Here is a 17,004-nt window from a genome sequence, read left to right as displayed (position 1 = left end):
TCAGAGAAAAGGGTTATTAGCATAGGACGTCTGTAGATTGTGCCACATGGATAGTCTGCCCAATGAGGAAACATCCCCAACTATCAAATTATATCCGATGTCAAGTATAGTTGGATTGCTCGAACCTGCCGAAATAGTTGGCCAAATGATATTCTGTAGCAGTAAATCTTCCTCAGGTGTTGGATTTCTAAAACGAAAAACGTATCAATCAGTGACACTAAAACCAACGAAGTTAACCAAGTCACCCGTATTTTAGAAAATTTGTCCACATCCGAACCATTCGATTGCTCACAGTCAAGGCATGACTGGTTGGTGAAATAGTAATACCCAGTTGAGTAGCCATTTCAAACAGATAGGGCAGCTCATCGGTATGAATCGCACCAGGGTGGGTAATTTGCAGCATCTGCTTGATCAGATTTAAATCTCCGTCGTACGAGAACTGATAGTAGTACACCGATGTCTGATGGTCGGCATAAAAGCGAGCAGCATAATCAATCGGGAACAGAAACATGTGATCCCCGTAGTATTGTGCCCACTCGAATTCCACCAATGGCCCAATAGATTGACCATGGAAGTAGTACTGCTGGAAGGCATTTATGACACTTGTGGACGTTGTCGTACCTGTTGCGATATTCCAGAACTGCGGGACCAACAGACCTGGGTTGGAATTGAACTGACTCCAAACCGTTGGATCGACCAACAGCTCGACAGTGGTGAAAAATGAACCCTCAATGTCGTTGTAGCCCATCATGAGTGGAACACGACTATCACGACTCCGCATTAGATTCATTGGTTTGTCTGTCAGTGCTCTTTCTTCCGGTGAGTTTTCTGGCTCTGCTGATGGAACAAAATCCAAAGGGCGCAAATATCTGGGTACTGGAATCGTTGCTACAACATATTGGAAAGGAACCAAACTGTTTGCCGGCAAGTTTCTAAGTTCTTCAATGTAGGTTGCACTATCAGTTGATAACTGCAGGTTAGCCGCAAGTCTGTCAGCATAGAATTTTGGATTAGTCTGAAAAGCGAACGGGGTAAGTCCGGTTCCACTTTGAGCAATTGCTTGGTGAAATAAACCGTCCGCCATACCAGACATGTATATGAAATGAACTAAGACAGCTCCAGCTGAATTTCCGGTAATAGTAACTTTATTCGGATCTCCTCCGAAAGCAACAATATTCCGTTGTACCCAACGAAGAGCCTCGATGCAGTCTTTCAAACCCCAATTTCCTTGTGCGTACTGATCTCCAGTGCTCAAGAATCCGAGCGTTCCCAACCGGTAGTTGATAGTCACCAATAGCACATCCTCCAGAACGATTTTCTGTGCATTAAATTGATCATCGTTTCCAGAACCGATACTGAATGCTCCACCATGAATCCAAAACATTACCGGACGCAATCCGATTAAGCTCTTGCTGTATACGTTCAAAAACAAACAATCCTCATCCCCGATAACCTCTCCGGGCAGCAGACCGGCTTGTGGGCACACGGAACCATGGAGACTGCCGTCGCGAACTCCGTCCCAACCGGGATGGGGCACCGGATTACGAAAGCGCAGTTGTCCAACCGGAGGTTGAGCATACGGGATTCCTTTGAAAGAGTAGTATGTGCAGAACAAACCACAGGATTCTTCCGTGCCTTGAACGACACCGGAAGGAGTGCTGATGACAGGACCATCTCCGGCTTGCACAAAACGCGCGAAAATGGCGAGAAAAAGAGGTACAGCAGCAGCGTACATTGTTAACCACCTCACCGTAGACTGAACCGTAGACAGCCGGAGTTGAAACATTTTATGTACTAGAATTTTGATTAGATTAGTTTTATGACGAACAAGGGAAATTTTTCTTTTTATTGAAAACAGACGCAACTGCTGTTGTTGGTTCATTGATACGAGATAGTAAAATGAAACGGATCTTTGCCGTATCTTTCTTCCAGATCGCTTCGCACGGGGACGCAGAAACATTTCAACTTCCTGGATCAAAAATGTAGCGTATTTTCTTTGCCCTGGATATGTTTGCATTTACGAGTTTTATTGATCAAATGCTACAAGGAACTCTAAATGTAAAGAGTGTGAATGTGAAATCATTGGAAAACTAAACTAAACTAAATATTTAGTTTCAAACAACGTTCTTAGACATTAAAGAAGGTGAACTTGTCTCACAATCTGGTGAAAATTGAATTTGTAGTCAAACAAAAGGCGGACACTTGTTGGTTCAAATAACATAAAGTAAGGCCATTACAGGACAAGCACAAAACTGTAAGCGATTTCACCTAGAGTTTATTTGTGAATGCCAAATCTATTGTAGAATCTTCTATTCAGAGGCAAGAATTCTACGAGAATGTAAAGATTGCATTTTTGACCGGCAATGTATGAGGATGAAACAATGGTAAAACTAAATTGTAATATTTATGATGATGATGATGATTTATGATATAAAATGTATTATGTTAAAAAATAACATAATCGATTGGGTCATTGGTGAACAGCTGAACTTTTTTAGGAATCAGTACTGGCCGGTTTTCGAAATTTACAGGTTGATCATCAGTGAAGCTGATGATTATTACAGAGTGGGCCGGTTGAACGAAAGCTTTAATAATATTAAACAACCACCTTTTAAATATTTTAAATGATGGAACAAGAGATGGAAATATGAAGCGAATATGAGCGATCAGTAACGTACTTGTAACCGACAAATCGCGATCTGTACAGATTATGACAAACCTCGTATCAGATCATGTTCATTGCCTGATTGCGATGAGAAATATAACAAATACAGACGATCGGTTGTGTATAGTGCGTGAATCTCAATACAAACAATATGCGTTAATAGGTTACACAGTTCCTGCGTTAGTTAGGATCTAACACTGTAATCGACTTCTGAGAATTGGTAAGAGAACATTAAGGGAATAAGAGAACTAGTGATTAAAGCTAAACAAGATTCACTGATTTTCCATCCCTGGATGAAACACAATTCGCTTTGTGTGAAATCTGCATTCAAGATGGTCTAAAATGTGGTTTTCCAATTATTACCTACTTTTGATAGATTCAATGCAAGCTCTATTTTCATATATTGTCTGTCAAGTTTGGAATCAAACTGTAGCCACCACGCATTTTCAGGGACTTTTGTTACTTATTGTCGCTCACTTCCCCGACACAGACATCAAATTCATCTAGTTTTAGTCGCGGTCATAAGATATTTTGATGGTAGAGGAGACTTTATCACTTTTTCTGGCGTACTTCCCAAGCAGACATACAATTGGGCTAGGTTCAATCGTCGTAAAGAATCTTTGAAAGTAAAGTAATCGAAATCGCACTAAACAGATGGTATATTTACCAGTTGTCCCAGCCTATGAAGCACGGTGATCATGAAGAAAATGTATAGGGTTAGTTGACCGTGAAACTTTTCGTTAATTTTTATTAATTAGAAATTGGAAAAGAAAATTATAATACATCTACATATTATGAGTCGATCGGTGACTATAATCTAAATTATAGAATAATACCCTCCGATAAGACGTAGTCCTACGCCAAAGGCGGAAGACGATAAAAAGCGACCAATCGAAAACACCATAAAAGAGTATAAAACATGACAATAAATCACTGAAAAGAGACAAAGAACCGATGAAATGATCGCGAAAGTACAATGAGAAGACATCAAAATAAAAATATAAATAACAAAAAACACACGACAAAAATGACAAATACCACAGACAGATAACAAACTCGACGCCAAAGACAATAAAATGACGAAAGGAAGCCAAAACGACAAAAATGCCAAAACATCAAAAATACAACAAACAGGACGAAAATACGAAATAATGGCAAATAGGCCATGAAAATACGATAGAAAAAAGACGATGACAAAAAGACGGCGAAAAGTTATCGAAAAGAAAATGGAAAGATACGAGTACGATGACGAACAAGACGCCAGAGCAGCAGTAAAAAACGACCAAATGTCTATAAATAGATGCAGAAAAAGCTATGAAGAGACAATAAAATGACGGTCAAAAGCAACAAAAGACGATTCAAGGTTTCAAAAATGCGTCAAAAAGTAACGAAAAGACTACAAAAAAACGGCGGAACGACAACAATGAAAAGATAACAAACAAAATAAAAGGCATTTGACAGAATGACGTCTAAAAGACACCAAAACCGTGCAAAAATGACGCATTTAGTCAAATGGTCAAAAAACGACAACCAGACGACGCAGACAAAGATCACAAACATTCAATGCAGACGACGAAAAGAAGTCAAAACAAGGATAAAAAAATAACACGACAGCAAAACGTTTAAAAAGCATAGAAAAAAAAGAGACAAACCATGCAAAAAACACAGTGACAGAAAACTACACAATGCCGACGAAAAGACACCTTAACAGCAACAAAAAGACACCAAAATAAAAATATAAATAACAAAAAACACACGACACAAAAGACAAATACCACAAAAATCTGACAAAAATACGACGAAAAGGCTCAACGCCGAAGACGAAAAGAAGCCTACAAAAAAACAGCGACAAAAATATGACAAAATCTGACGAAAATGCGTAAAAATAGTGGCAAATAGATTATGAAAATACAATAGAAATATGAAAAAAGACGGCGAAAAGGTATCGAAAAGAAGATGAAAAGATAATGACGAGTAGGCGAAAAGACAAAGTTAAAAATAAAGAGGGCTAAAATACGATGAAAACATGACGAACAAAACGCCAGAGCAGCAGCAAAAAACGACAATAAAAACAACCAAATGTCTATAAAAAGATGCAGAAAAAGCGATGAAGAGACAATAAAATGACGGTAAAAAGCAACAAAAGACGATTAAAGGCTTCAAAAATGCGACAAAACACATAAAACAGACCGACGAATATATGGCCTAAAAGTAACGAAAAGACTACAAAAAAACGGCGGAACGACGACAACATTGAAAAGATAACAAAAAAAAACAACAAGCAATCGACAGAATGACGTCGAAAAGACGCCAAAACAGTGATAAAAATGACGCAAAAGGCAAAAAGCCGCTGAAATTTAATCGCTTTTTCGGCCAAAATTAGCCAAAAGGTCAAAAAACGACAAACAGACAGACGAGGAAAATACGACGGAAACGCAGACGACGAAAAGACGTCAAAACAGGGATAAAAAATAACACGACAACAAAACGTTTAAAAAGCACAGAAAAACGAGACAAACCATGCAAAAACACAGCGAAAAAATATAGGACAGAAAAACGAAAAGACGCCTTAACTGCAACAAAAAAAAACAAAAACTGCTAAAGGAACAAAAATGCGCAAAAGTACGACATAAAGATAACAAGAAAAATGACAGATATCACAAAAATGCAAACAGAACGAAGTAAGTGCAACAAAAAAATAACAAAAGACGGCGAAAAACGTTGCAAAAATAACAGACGGCGAAAAAGTATCGAAGACAACAATCTTTTTATCTCCTTTTCGCCACCTCTTCATCATATTTTCGTCATCTTAGAAAATATGATGAAGAGGCAGCGAAAAGGAGATGGAAAGATGACGAAAAGACGGTAAAACAGGGACAACAAAAACAAAAAAAGACCACAATAGGGCGTTTAAAAAGCGTTAAAAGGCAACAAAACATGCAAAACGGACTGCGAACATACAGAAAGATGACGAAAGCATGATGAAAAGACAGTAAAAAGACAACATTTTTGTTGTCTTATAAACAAACAAACCAACGTAAAAAGGTGAAAAAGACAATGAAAAGATGATTTAAAAAAACGCCAAAATGACGACGAAAAGACATCAATACGGCAACAGAAAAGACCACAAAAACATCAAAACACGGCATAAAAAAGTCGACGAAAAATGCCAAAAACGCAGTTCGAAAAATGGCAGAAATAACAGCGACAAAAAGACATTCAAAAAGCGTGACAACACGACAAAACATGCAAAAAAATCGAAGGAAAATTACGAATATACGAAAGAGAGCCCCAAAAAAGGTAAAAAATCATCAACAAAAACACTGCTAATACAAAAAATACGACAAAAAATCGTCCAAAAAGTGTCAAAAGCGACAAAATATGCAAAAAAGCAATAAATTAAGAGCTGACGACGAAAGAACGACAAAACGATAGTGAAAAAAAACATATTGGTTGCCTTTTTATATATCAGAACGATGTTGACTTAAAAGACTGCGACAGTCTTAATGATCGTCTTCTGTGACAGTTTTGGTTGTCTTGACAACAAACGGGACGATAGGAAAGGTAATAAAAAGACAACAAAAAAGGCAAAACGTCAACATAAAACGAAGAAAAGATGACCAAAAAACACGAAGAAAAATCTACAAAATGATGGTACCAAAACGACAACACAAGGGACGACATAAACGGTAAAAAGCCGTTGAAAAATGCAGAAACAGGGATCAACACCTGACGATCAGACGACGAAAATATGATGTAAAACTGATGAAAAAGCCATGACAAGGAGAAAAAATATGACAGATACCAAAAATACGGCAAATACGCATCGAAAACATAACAAAAAGATATCGAAAAATCGACCTAAGAACGGCGCAAATAAACGATGAAAAAGTGATGACAAGTAGGCGTAAGGTTGATGAAAATAAAGGACGCAAGATGAGAAAAATACGATGAAAAAAACGCCAAAGAAGTGACAAAAAATGTAAAGAGAGAAAATAAAAAAAACGACGAAAGGACTAGAAATAGTTGCAGAACAGACTATGAAGAGACAATAATCGACAGTAAAACAGCGACGAGAAATGCTAAAACAGGCTTCAAACGGGAACAAAAAGATGCCATCGAGAGTAATAAAAACGGAAGAAAAGACAATAAAAACACCAAATCGCTGGAAAGAAACCGAAAAAACAACGTAAAAATGAAAGGCATATGTTAAAAAAGCAAACCACCGAGCGAACAGACAAATGAATGACGGAAAAACATATATGAAAGGCGAATGATGAAAGATCAATCGAATCTCAAATGTGTACATGAAATGATTTAATTAAAAAAAGCACTAATTTCTTTCAAAGACAATCAAAGACAAATGTGATAAAGAGTGATTACACATTTAGGCGGAAAGAAGCGGAGTTTATCCGTGCTAAAAGAAATTCTAGATAAATTAGAAAACAGGCAGTGCATATCGAAATTAATTTATTTTTTCAACAAAACGAACAAACAATAGTAGCAAACCTACCAATAAAGAACAAATTTTAGTTAAATTTTTATTTGAACTGAAATTTGATTCAAAATTTGATAAAATTTTGCACGAAAGAGTACCCGGTTTGGTGATAAAACTACAGATTTTTCTTCAGCAAAGTCTGGCAGCGCTGGTCGGTTGGATCATATTAGGATCCCATATCTGAATGGAAAGAATGCGCTTGGAATCCGAATTTTTATAGCTTATACATAGTAATTTTGATAGATTTATTGCTCTAATATGGAGCAATTATCGAACTGTGCTTTCTTCTACTAAGAGCAGTCGGCACAGTGACGTTCCGCAACCAACACAGAAACTAGCATTATAAACTGAAGTGATACAAAACCTTCGTAGTCCTACGAAAATAATCCCAAATGAAAAGCTGTCAACGAGTATGTATATTTTCTCTTTTCAGTCCGCTTTTTATAATAAAGTAAAACCCGCCCAAGTTAATATTACTTGCTTTCTTCTACAGTATAGTACATCGAGTCGATGAAACATTTGGTGAAATCCCCAATTACCTCGCGATCGGGCACAGCCTGGGCCACTCCGTAGATAGCCATCTTTCCTTCCACTGGTTTTTCGGGATTCTGCATAATAAGCGCTACTTTGGATTGAACGTCGTTCACGAATTTGTCCGCTATGCCATCTTGAGTGTGCATATATGTCACGCATATGTGAATCCTTAAAAAAAACCGGTAATACAATAATACGTTATTTAGACCATAATCCAGCTGTAACCTACCCGGATGGAAACTGCAAACTGTTCAAGTTCCAGCCGAGCGCATTCAATTCAGACGACAAACGGTAAATGTCGAAGTCCTTCGAACCAATTGCTATCACACTGGTAGCCGGAGTTCCAAAGAGGTATATATTAGAAATTTTACGAAGCCTGTGGATGATTACATAGCTTAAATTTTATCAACCTATCGCAATCAAAATTATCTAACAACTCACTGTTGTTCAATATAGCGAGTGGTGTCGATAATTCGTTTAGTCGATTCCACGTAACCGTCAAGTCCGAAGTTCATCATCGTCGCCCAGGTCGCTGCAATGATACCACCGGCGCGAGATCCATTCACAGTGGGTGAACCGTACACGCCGCCAGGCCACTCCGTTGTTACTGTGTACTGATGATGTCGGTAGATTTTATCCGAATATAAAATAACCGACGATCCCTTCGGCGTGAAACCGTACTGTAGAAAAAAAAAGTTTTGATCCGTGAATTCACCTGCTTTTATACATCCAATAACACAGGTACCTTGTGGGTATCTGCCGAAATACTAGTAACTCCGTCCACGCTGAAGTCGAACGGTTTAATCTGATATCCAGCGCGTTTCATGAAGATAATCAGAAAACCTCCCAAGCAAGCATCCACATGAACTGGAATATTGTATTTCTTGCCCAGCTTGGCAATCGCCACAATATCATCCATAGTTCCATACGGGTAGTTCGGAGCGGAACCAACTAGCATTACCGTATTACGGTTAATAGCGCGTTCCATAGCCCTTAGATCTACTTCGGTGGTTTCTCGATTCACCGGAACCGTTTTAGTGTACATTCCAAAGTACTTGGCTGATTTATCGAACGCCGTATGCGCTGTCTTTGGCAGTACAATGTTGGGCTTCGTAATACCCTTCACACTTCGACCGTAGTCTCGATAAGCCTTACAAGCCATCATGATGGATTCCGTCCCACCGGTTGTCATCGTTCCGCAGGCATTACTTCCCCCACTGAACAGAGTAGCTGTCATTCGAACCACTTCGGCTTCCATCTTACAAATGCCAGGAAAAACATCCGCATGGAGTGGGTTGGTATAGGAAGCCTTTCCGTACACATCGGTAACAAGTTTCACTAGCTTCGGGTTATAGTAGTAAACGGCACCAGATATAAAGCCCTCCTTCCATTTGTAGTGACCAAGCGCCAGATAATCGTCTACCTTTTGCAATATCTGCTCGTCAGTTAGGCCGTCCTGTGGTAGAACGGTGGTGAACTTCCCATACTGGGAAGCTTCTCGTACGAAACCGTCGTTGATTTTTTTAATTTCCCCATCAATCTTCCGCTGCACTGCCGGTAGCTTGCGGGCAATTTTGAAAAAGCGACGCCGGATGCGGGAATAGAGACCTACGGTTGTATTGAAAGGCACACGTTATGATCATCTTTTAGTCGTTTCAGTACGGTTGCGATACATTAAAACAGACAACTGAAACAGATATGACACCAACTTCAACAACATAAAACTGTTTTAGAAAGTCAGCCGTTCAAACAATACAGTAGTTATTATACAATAGCTTGATATGATAACCATATCGATAATCAACAGAATATAAACCAAAAATCAACTTTCGAGCACCCATCCTCATTCACCATCTATTTTTGCGCACTTACTTTCGTCCTCACTGAGCAGCTCCCACAACCAGACGGCACTAAGAACAGTGGTTGTTGTTATGGCCACAATCTGCCAGGGTGCCTTTCCCGCTAGGGCACGATCCACCGGACCGGTGATTAAATCTAGATGTGTTTTAAGCAACATTATATGTGTACCTGTGGAGAAGTGATCGTTAAATGCGTAACCCAATTGAAGCAAGTCACCCAGAAATAGAAATGGGCAACAAAATATGAGCTGTTGATAAGATACCCCGCTTGGCTACTGATAACAAGACTTGATTACCGATTATCCACGGTTCACACAGTCACGAAATGCGCTTTTCAGTTGTCAACGGTTCGTGAGCATAACAACTTAACGTCTGAAACGTAACAAAGATATTTTTCTGATTCATTATTGCATTACCTTGATTACCTTAGATTGTGATGTATAGCAAGACTTTGCGGGCCTAGTAGATTGTTTCCGTTAAGTGGTGAATGATTCTACTGTCGGCCTCCGTTCTTTCGTCAGAACCCCTGGTGACTCTGGGGCGAGATGTCTAAATTTGTAGAACTACCTTACAATTCATACCATCCAAATTGTCTAATCTACAGATAAACCGATCCGTAGAATTTTCACGGTTTTCACACAAAGAAAGACAAAACATTAATGAAGAATATTTGGTTTTGTTGTTCGTTGTTCCTTGTTTGATAGTAGTTGGTGGCTCACTCAATGCGAATCAATATCAAGGTGAGGAAGTTGATTTTTGTTGTTAGTTTAGAATCATGAGCGACTTGCCAAAAAGTCCTAAGCTGAAAGTGCTATTGAGCAGTTCCACGTGAAATAGACGCGTTCCAGTTTTTTGAATGTATGTACATTGCACTCTTCAACCTCAATTGGACTGCACAGTTATAAAGTGTAACTAGACTGTGACGAAAAGTGTGCTACTGATAATACCGTTAATAGCCTTATACATATCGATAAATATCGATACCATGAAGCTTTATCGTCTCGGAAGAATATCGAAATTTGGAGGGTTGGAAGAGAAATCTTCTTGTAATATTTAACAGTTTTTTTCTTGTTTATTTTTGCTTATGCTGTAATACTATTGTTATTAATTATTAACGATAACAAAACTTTGTCAATAATTGTCATAGATTTTGATCGGCATTTCCTCATTATGTACAACTCTCACATCTGAGCCAACATTTGATTTGGCAGTGGTACCAGTACCAGTTGTAAGAATAATAAATATGTTTAATTTTTCATTTATTTTGTATATGCTGGCTTATGCATTTAGAAAATATTTTTATATTAATCTTAACGTCGATAACAATTTTACGTAACCATTAAAATTCAAATAGTAAACAACCCAGATTCATGTTATCTTTTCTATGATATTTTGGCAACTTTTCTCGCCTATACAAATGCAAATAGCAATAAAAATAGACTAATTAAGCGACTGGAAAAGCATTGCACAACTTTTTCTCGTTTTAAAGATAGAATTGACAACATGACGCAAATCTTCTTCTTCTTCTTCTTCAGCATAGAGCCGGGGTTCCGTTCGAACACAGCAAGGGCGCGTATGTCCTCCGTGAGCAGCGTCACGGCTTCAAGTCCATAGAGAACTATCGGTCTAATAAGAGTTTTGTACATTGATAGCTTCGTGCGGCGGCGTACGCTTCCTGATCGTAGCGTGTCACGAAGGGCAAAGCAAGCCCGATTTCCGGCTTGGATGCGCCGCTAGATCTCATTACTAGTGTTGTTGTCTGCGGTCACCAGCGATCCCAAATACACGAACTCCTTTACAACTTCTAGTTCATCGCCGTCGATGGTTACCGTCTGTGGGAGACGCGTATTTGTTTCCTTTGAGCCTCTTCCTTTTATGTATTTGGTCTTCGACGCATTTATTTTTAGCCCAATTCTCCTAGACTCCGCTTTCAGTCTGGCGTAGATTGCCTCAGCCGTCGGAAAATTTCTGGCTATGATATCGAAGTCATCTGCAAAGCCTAGAAGTTGGCTACCCTTGGTAAATATCGTGCTTCTCGTTTCGATGCCCGCTCGTCGGATCACCCCCTCAAGAGCGATGTTGAACAGCATGCAGAATAAACCGTCACCTTGTCTCAACCCTCGCCGAAACGCGCGTGCGAAACACATCACTCGATCCAATGTAGCTCTGATTAGTCGCGTTAGTTTGTCCGGAAAACCGTGTTCGTGCATTATCTGCCATAGCTTGTATCGATCGACTGTATCGTATGCTGCTTTGAAATCAATAAAGATGTTATGCGTGAGCACGTTGTACTCCCGACATTTCTGCAAGATCTGTCGGATAGTGAAGATTTGGTACGTAGTTGCGCGAGCCCCCATGAAACCCGTCTGTTAATTCCCTACTGCTATCGGTGTGCTATCGGTGACAACTGGCGTAACAGGATCTGGGAGAGTATCTTGTAAGCGGCGTTTACCAGCGTAATACCGCGTTAGTTGCAGCAGTCTAGCCGATCACCCTTTCTGTAGATGAGACAAACCACTTCTTCCATCCATGCCTCCAGTAGATTTTCCTTCTCCCAAATCCTCGAAATAACTCAGTGTAGAGCCTTTGCTAGCATTTCTCCACCATGTTTATAAAGCTCCGCCGGTAGACGGTCCTTCCCAGCGGCTTTATTGGTCTTCAGCAGCCTGATTTCTCGTTTGACTTCTTGGAGATCAGGTGCTAGGATATTACTAACTTCCATGGGCGCTCCTAGGTTAATTTCCGTTCCGCCTCCTTCTGCTACTTCGCCATTAAGGTGTTCATCGAAGAACTGCTTTCATCTGTCGACCACCTAGCGCTCGTTTGTGATTAGTTTCCCTCCCTCGTCCCTACACATGTCATGTTTCGGTGCGTAGCCCTTCCTAGTTTGGTTCACCTTCTCATAAAACTTGCGAGTGTCATAAGCTCGTAATAGTTGCCCTAATTCTTCACGATCTCTGTCCTCCTTTTGGCGCTTTTTCCTCCTCAGCATCGTTGGCAACTGGTTCCTAGCTCGTCGGTATTTGGCCAGGTTCTCTCTAGTGGCGATACTCAGATAATTTTTTCAAGCAGTTTTTCCCCTCCACCGCTTGTTGGCATTTCCCATCAAACCAATCCTTTTGTGTACTCCGAGGCTCAACCTAGTACCGCTCTGGTAAAACTGGGCCCTGGGGAGTTGCTGGATAAGAGGCTACCGACCACTATGGGGTCTATATTCCGCATTATCCAGCCATTTACCAGGCATGACGCAAATACGCTGTTTAAAAGTGTGCAGAAGCCTCTAATAGGTTTCATTGCAGCCCACCCAATTAGCTCCGGGGTACAATGCTGATCTAACAAGCCAGTCGTCGTAGGTTTGAATCTCAATTGGGCGGTACCGCTATTGAGTCAATTGAATCTTTACACTAAACCCGAAGTCTGTCGATAGAGGAGGGTCAAGTTCTAATGGACATTTATACCCATGGCAATTTTACAAGCCCTATGCAAATTCATATTTTAATAATAATTATCCTGTACTTACCAAATAAATTGAAAATATGCTTGTCAAGCAAGAAGGGGTGCAGTGGGGACGCAATAACGATAAGCTGATGGGTCAAATCACTAAATTGCAAACATGTGTGGGTCACGCAGAAAATAACCACGCTAATAATGTTCGCGTGGCAGTCCAAATAGGTGGAATCTCCGCATAAAATTGTAAAACGTACGAAAATATACAAAAATAAAACATCTTGCACGGATTTATCCATACTTCTAGGATAATTTTTTTATTCTGAACTAAACCTAAATATTTACGATTATTCACACAATACAGACAAAGATCTTATCAATAAAGGGTGAAAATATTTGAATAATAAACTATATATATAAAATATATAGTAAATTTGAACGATCTCACCTATGTAGAATGTGTAACCTTGAACTGTTCCGTCTGACGGCAACGAGAAACTGTTTTTATAATTTGCTCCCAACACAGCTAAATCCGCATTTCCCAAGTAACAATTTCAGGCTGATCAAACAGTTCAATCAATATATATATAGAATGCCAGTGTCGCTGCAGTGCTCGTGGTAAACATCACACATTTGAAAATTACGTATTTACACTGTATGCGCATATGTGTGAGTGATCGATTCGAAACGGGAATCTGATTGTCAAACTAAAAAGGTAATCCTTCTGCTTTTCCGTAAATCACGTAGGATAAATCACCCGATTTGGTCGTTTTGGGGTATTTCGTCGGCAGGAAAGTTTTCTATTGGGCAATTTGACAATGTAGTTCCCGTATCCAAGACACGAACCAGCAACATGTTTGCCACCAAAATATCCATGAAGCACCAGCGACACTGGCATTCTATATACAGCCTGAATTCGTTAATTGGGCCACGACTGCACTATAGCTGATTCGCTAATTGGGCCGACTGACAGTTGTTAGAAATTTCTAAACTCGAAAATTCCATACAATTTTGACATTCAAGTTGTCACATAGCCCAATTAGCGAACACCCAATTAACGAACCGCCCAATTAACTTTGCTGTATATTGATTATACTGATCAAACGCTTTTATAGCTGATTTTATTCAACCTGTGGCTGAACTAGGGTTTAGTTTCAGAAGTAAAAACCTTTTTTCAGCTCTTAAACGTCTAAATCCGGCAATTTTATCAGGCTTCGAGCTTGTTAACAGCTGCTTTTAAAGCTGCAATGATATTGCGCACTTTTAAACAACCAGTTTGCTCAATGCTGTCAATTCTATTTTTAGAACAAGAAATAGTTATGCAATATGCTTTTCCAGTCGCTTAATCAACGTCTCATTAACCTTTATGTAGCCAAAAAAAATCTATTTTTAAATTTATAAAAATGGAACGCGATATTTTTATTTTGCCGGAAGCATAGTCGAACGCGATGTTTAAAATTTCGGATAACTTTAATTCGTTTAAGTAAGCTAATTAAAAATGCATGTTTTTTGGGAATTGAACCTGCCGCCTTCTGGTCCATAAGCACTCACCGTATGATTCGCCCCATCTGCATCTGCAGAACAGACAGTGGGATTATCTTTACACCTGAAAGCAGTCGATAATGTCGATAACTGACAAACTTTTGCTGTCAGCCGAATTACGAAATTCTATGATCTGACAGTATGTATGCTGTGAGCCGAATGAAAACTTGATAGAAGTTTGTAAAGCCACTTTAACACCTTTAAGCAGCCTTAAAGTAGTTTGAAAGCTGTGAGCCTAATGAAAGCCTCTACTCTACACTTTAACACCTTTAAGTAGCCGTAAAATGGTTTGATGTTTATGGCTGTTTAGAAGCGGATTATTTAGCATTAAAATCCACTATCAAGCCTTTCAGTCAGCCTTTGAGAGAGAGCTGGTTTGAAGAACTTAAAGTAGTTTAAACATCGCTTGTTCAAGCACCATTTAAGTGCTTAGTTTATGCAGCTTTGATCACCTTAAAGCAGCCAGTAAACAGCAATTGCTCTTGCCATTCAGCTACCGTTGTTACTTAGGTTCCATTCCATATTTGTCGATGGAATTCTTTGTCAAAAAACTCGTCTTCGAAGTAAAAATTGCCTTTAACAATCCTCTGGAAACCAACTGCGGCTTATGCAGAAAATCCTGCAAACTTCGTCCACCACCTGTTTTATTGAAGCTGAATAAACTCTCTTCCACACAAATCGGGGCTCCAAATGAGCAAAGTAAACAAACTGGTTCGTCATCTTTCGTGTCGACAGGTGAAGAGTACCAGGTAACCATTGATTTCTTAACAACATATGGAACAGTTATCCTCAATATACTATTAGATTAAATTTAGTTTAGAATAGAATGTCCAAATTATAGATGGTCACATTAGTGCGGGCCCATGGTATTGCATCATAAAAGCCGCCGTCCTCAGTTTATCGAAGACACCAACCGTTAAATGTGCTGAACGATCTGACAGTAAATATCGTAAAAATAGGACGGCTGTGCTGTCTGGCGATGTGCAAAATTTCACCTCTCTTTGCTTGCCACACCCCACGCACCGTACAGTAGAGGATAATAAACAACCGCGCGCATACATCATGGTTGTGTGCGTACCACATCGGCTCGCTGTATGCCGAGCGGGAAGGCAGCACATGGTTTTTCCAACCCCACCCGTATCCTTGCGCGCCATTCCATCACACAAATTTCGGGATCCCCTCCGACAAGCTGTCGTCGTCGTCATCGTTGTCGTTGCTGGTCGGTGTCGCTGTGCTTCCACTGTTTCCATCGCGGCGGAGCTGGTAGTCGTACAGGCGGCGGTTGCGACTGTCGTAAGGGAATCGGATGTTTGCGTTATCATCGTAGCGCTGTTGGCACCCGGCCGTTGGGGGGAGGGCGGCAGAATGGGGCTCTATGGGTGGAAAATCGATAGCCGTTCACGAATACAGTGACAAACCGTGTCGAGAAAATGCTGTCCTCTGGTGTGCTCTGTTGGAAAGTAAAAATTTTCTCGCAGTTGCAGATTTGACGTTTAGCTTACAACAAGCCCTTGGAGTGGTCATAGTTCCGCACTGTAATAGATTAAGGAGTATATACCTTGTATCATGGATTTTTAAGTAGTTGATAAAACTGAAGCGGTGATCATTTAGGTAATTGGAAAGACTTTGGCACGTGAGACGCACACGAGAAAAACAATTTTCGAGTCATTTCTCTGTGTTGTCCTGATCGGTGATGGTGAATTTTCCGAAGAATATTAGTACCAAACAAATAGTGGTATCCATGTGTGTATATAAATTTTATTTTTAGATCCGCAGGATTGTTATTAAATCAATAATTTTCTTGTATTTGGGATACAATGTTACTAAAATTAAGTAGCTAACATTTCGGTGTCATCAAAACGCCACCAGAGGAGGCGAAGAAAATTGGGTTAAGGAAAACCCTTTTTTCGTGAGTGCTCGGAAACAAGTGGCGTCCTGCTTAGAGGAAATGGATGTCAAGTGACATAATTCTAGGCCTGCTTCGATCGAATTGGGTACTCCGATGGGGTGGTGATTTTAGTGTGTGTGCGAGTGTTCCTGCGTTCCGATGCAGGGTGGAAAAGCGCTTCTGTTGTGATGGGAAAATCTAGTTTACGAAAAGTGAAAAAATAATAAACCAAAGCTGATTTGTGAAATTGGATTATTTTTCAAGAACGACAACGTGTTGCGAGCGGTGAGCTATTGAAAACCTCCTGTTTGCAGCATTCATCACTTCGTTCGCCGGGGGAATTGGCCACAGAACGACACATTCGTATGCATATGTAGGTGATTAGTTGCCGGGACGATTGCCATCGGCCGCAAGCCTTATCAATAATTCTCCCACACACCAATCTGTGGGATCGATGCCAAATTCAATCCAACGCCGGTCTGCACGCTCGAGAGGGCGGCTGTTGGTCGAAAGGACCTAGACAAAAAGGTATGTACCTATATTTTGTAGCTGGGTTGTGGTAGATAAAAGA

General features: G+C 40.0%; 3 protein-coding genes across 7 annotated transcripts in view; 1 reads left to right on the top strand and 2 right to left on the bottom strand.

Moving 5' to 3' along the window:
- Nucleotides 1-1,735, bottom strand: LOC128737363 (juvenile hormone esterase-like). The gene is made up of 2 exons (XM_053831989.1): nt 246-1,735; nt 1-187 (listed from the first exon to the last, which is right to left on the bottom strand). The coding sequence occupies exons 1-2, from the start codon at nt 1,733-1,735 to the stop codon at nt 1-3; spliced, it is 1,677 nt and encodes a 558-aa protein (XP_053687964.1).
- A 5,827-nt stretch (nt 1,736-7,562) lies between these two features.
- LOC128740612 (sphingosine-1-phosphate lyase) lies at nt 7,563-10,214 on the bottom strand. 4 transcript variants are annotated; one of them, XM_053836174.1, is made up of 7 exons: nt 9,982-10,214; nt 9,820-9,928; nt 9,570-9,725; nt 8,443-9,305; nt 8,139-8,377; nt 7,927-8,073; nt 7,563-7,865 (listed from the first exon to the last, which is right to left on the bottom strand). In XM_053836174.1, exons 3-7 carry the CDS (start codon nt 9,712-9,714, stop codon nt 7,637-7,639), a joined length of 1,623 nt encoding a protein of 540 aa, XP_053692149.1. In that variant the 5' UTR covers nt 9,715-9,725; nt 9,820-9,928; nt 9,982-10,214; the 3' UTR covers nt 7,563-7,636. The 4 variants fall into 4 exon arrangements, with proteins under 4 accessions (XP_053692149.1, XP_053692156.1, XP_053692164.1 ...); XM_053836181.1 differs by having other exon boundaries at nt 9,853-9,928; XM_053836189.1 differs by lacking the exon at nt 9,820-9,928 and having other exon boundaries at nt 9,973-10,214.
- Nucleotides 10,215-16,047: 5,833 nt separating this feature from the next.
- Nucleotides 16,048-17,004, top strand: part of LOC128732980 (tubby-related protein 4) — a 97,511-nt gene continuing 96,554 nt past the window's right edge. For both annotated transcript variants that reach the window (XM_053826488.1, XM_053826487.1), the window contains exons 1-2: nt 16,048-16,156; nt 16,314-16,961. The gene's annotated coding sequence lies outside the window, so the exon portion shown is untranslated. The remainder of the gene's footprint in view (nt 16,157-16,313; nt 16,962-17,004) is intronic.

Source organism: Sabethes cyaneus, chromosome 1, assembly GCF_943734655.1.
Source record: "Sabethes cyaneus chromosome 1, idSabCyanKW18_F2, whole genome shotgun sequence".
NCBI classification, from domain to species: Eukaryota; Metazoa; Arthropoda; class Insecta; order Diptera; family Culicidae; genus Sabethes; species Sabethes cyaneus.
This window is presented reverse-complemented; position numbering and strand designations above follow the sequence as displayed.

What these genes read in the sequence shown, in the direction of transcription:
- LOC128740612 (XM_053836189.1), bottom strand. Translation starts at nt 9,714, where the DNA reads ATGTTGCTTAAAACACATCTAGATTTAATCACCGGTCCGGTGGATCGT. An exon ending in ACTCGCTATATTGAACAACA is followed by an intron (nt 8,074 to 8,138) that starts GTGAGTTGTTAG and finishes AATCATCCACAG; the next exon opens with GCTTCGTAAAATTTCTAATA. An exon ending in AGTTTGCAGTTTCCATCCGG is followed by an intron (nt 7,866 to 7,926) that starts GTAGGTTACAGC and finishes GTTTTTTTTAAG; the next exon opens with GATTCACATATGCGTGACAT.
- LOC128737363 (XM_053831989.1), bottom strand. Translation starts at nt 1,735, where the DNA reads ATGTACGCTGCTGCTGTACCTCTTTTTCTCGCCATTTTCGCGCGTTTT. An exon ending in ACAAATTTTCTAAAATACGG is followed by an intron (nt 188 to 245) that starts GTGACTTGGTTA and finishes TTTTCGTTTTAG; the next exon opens with AAATCCAACACCTGAGGAAG.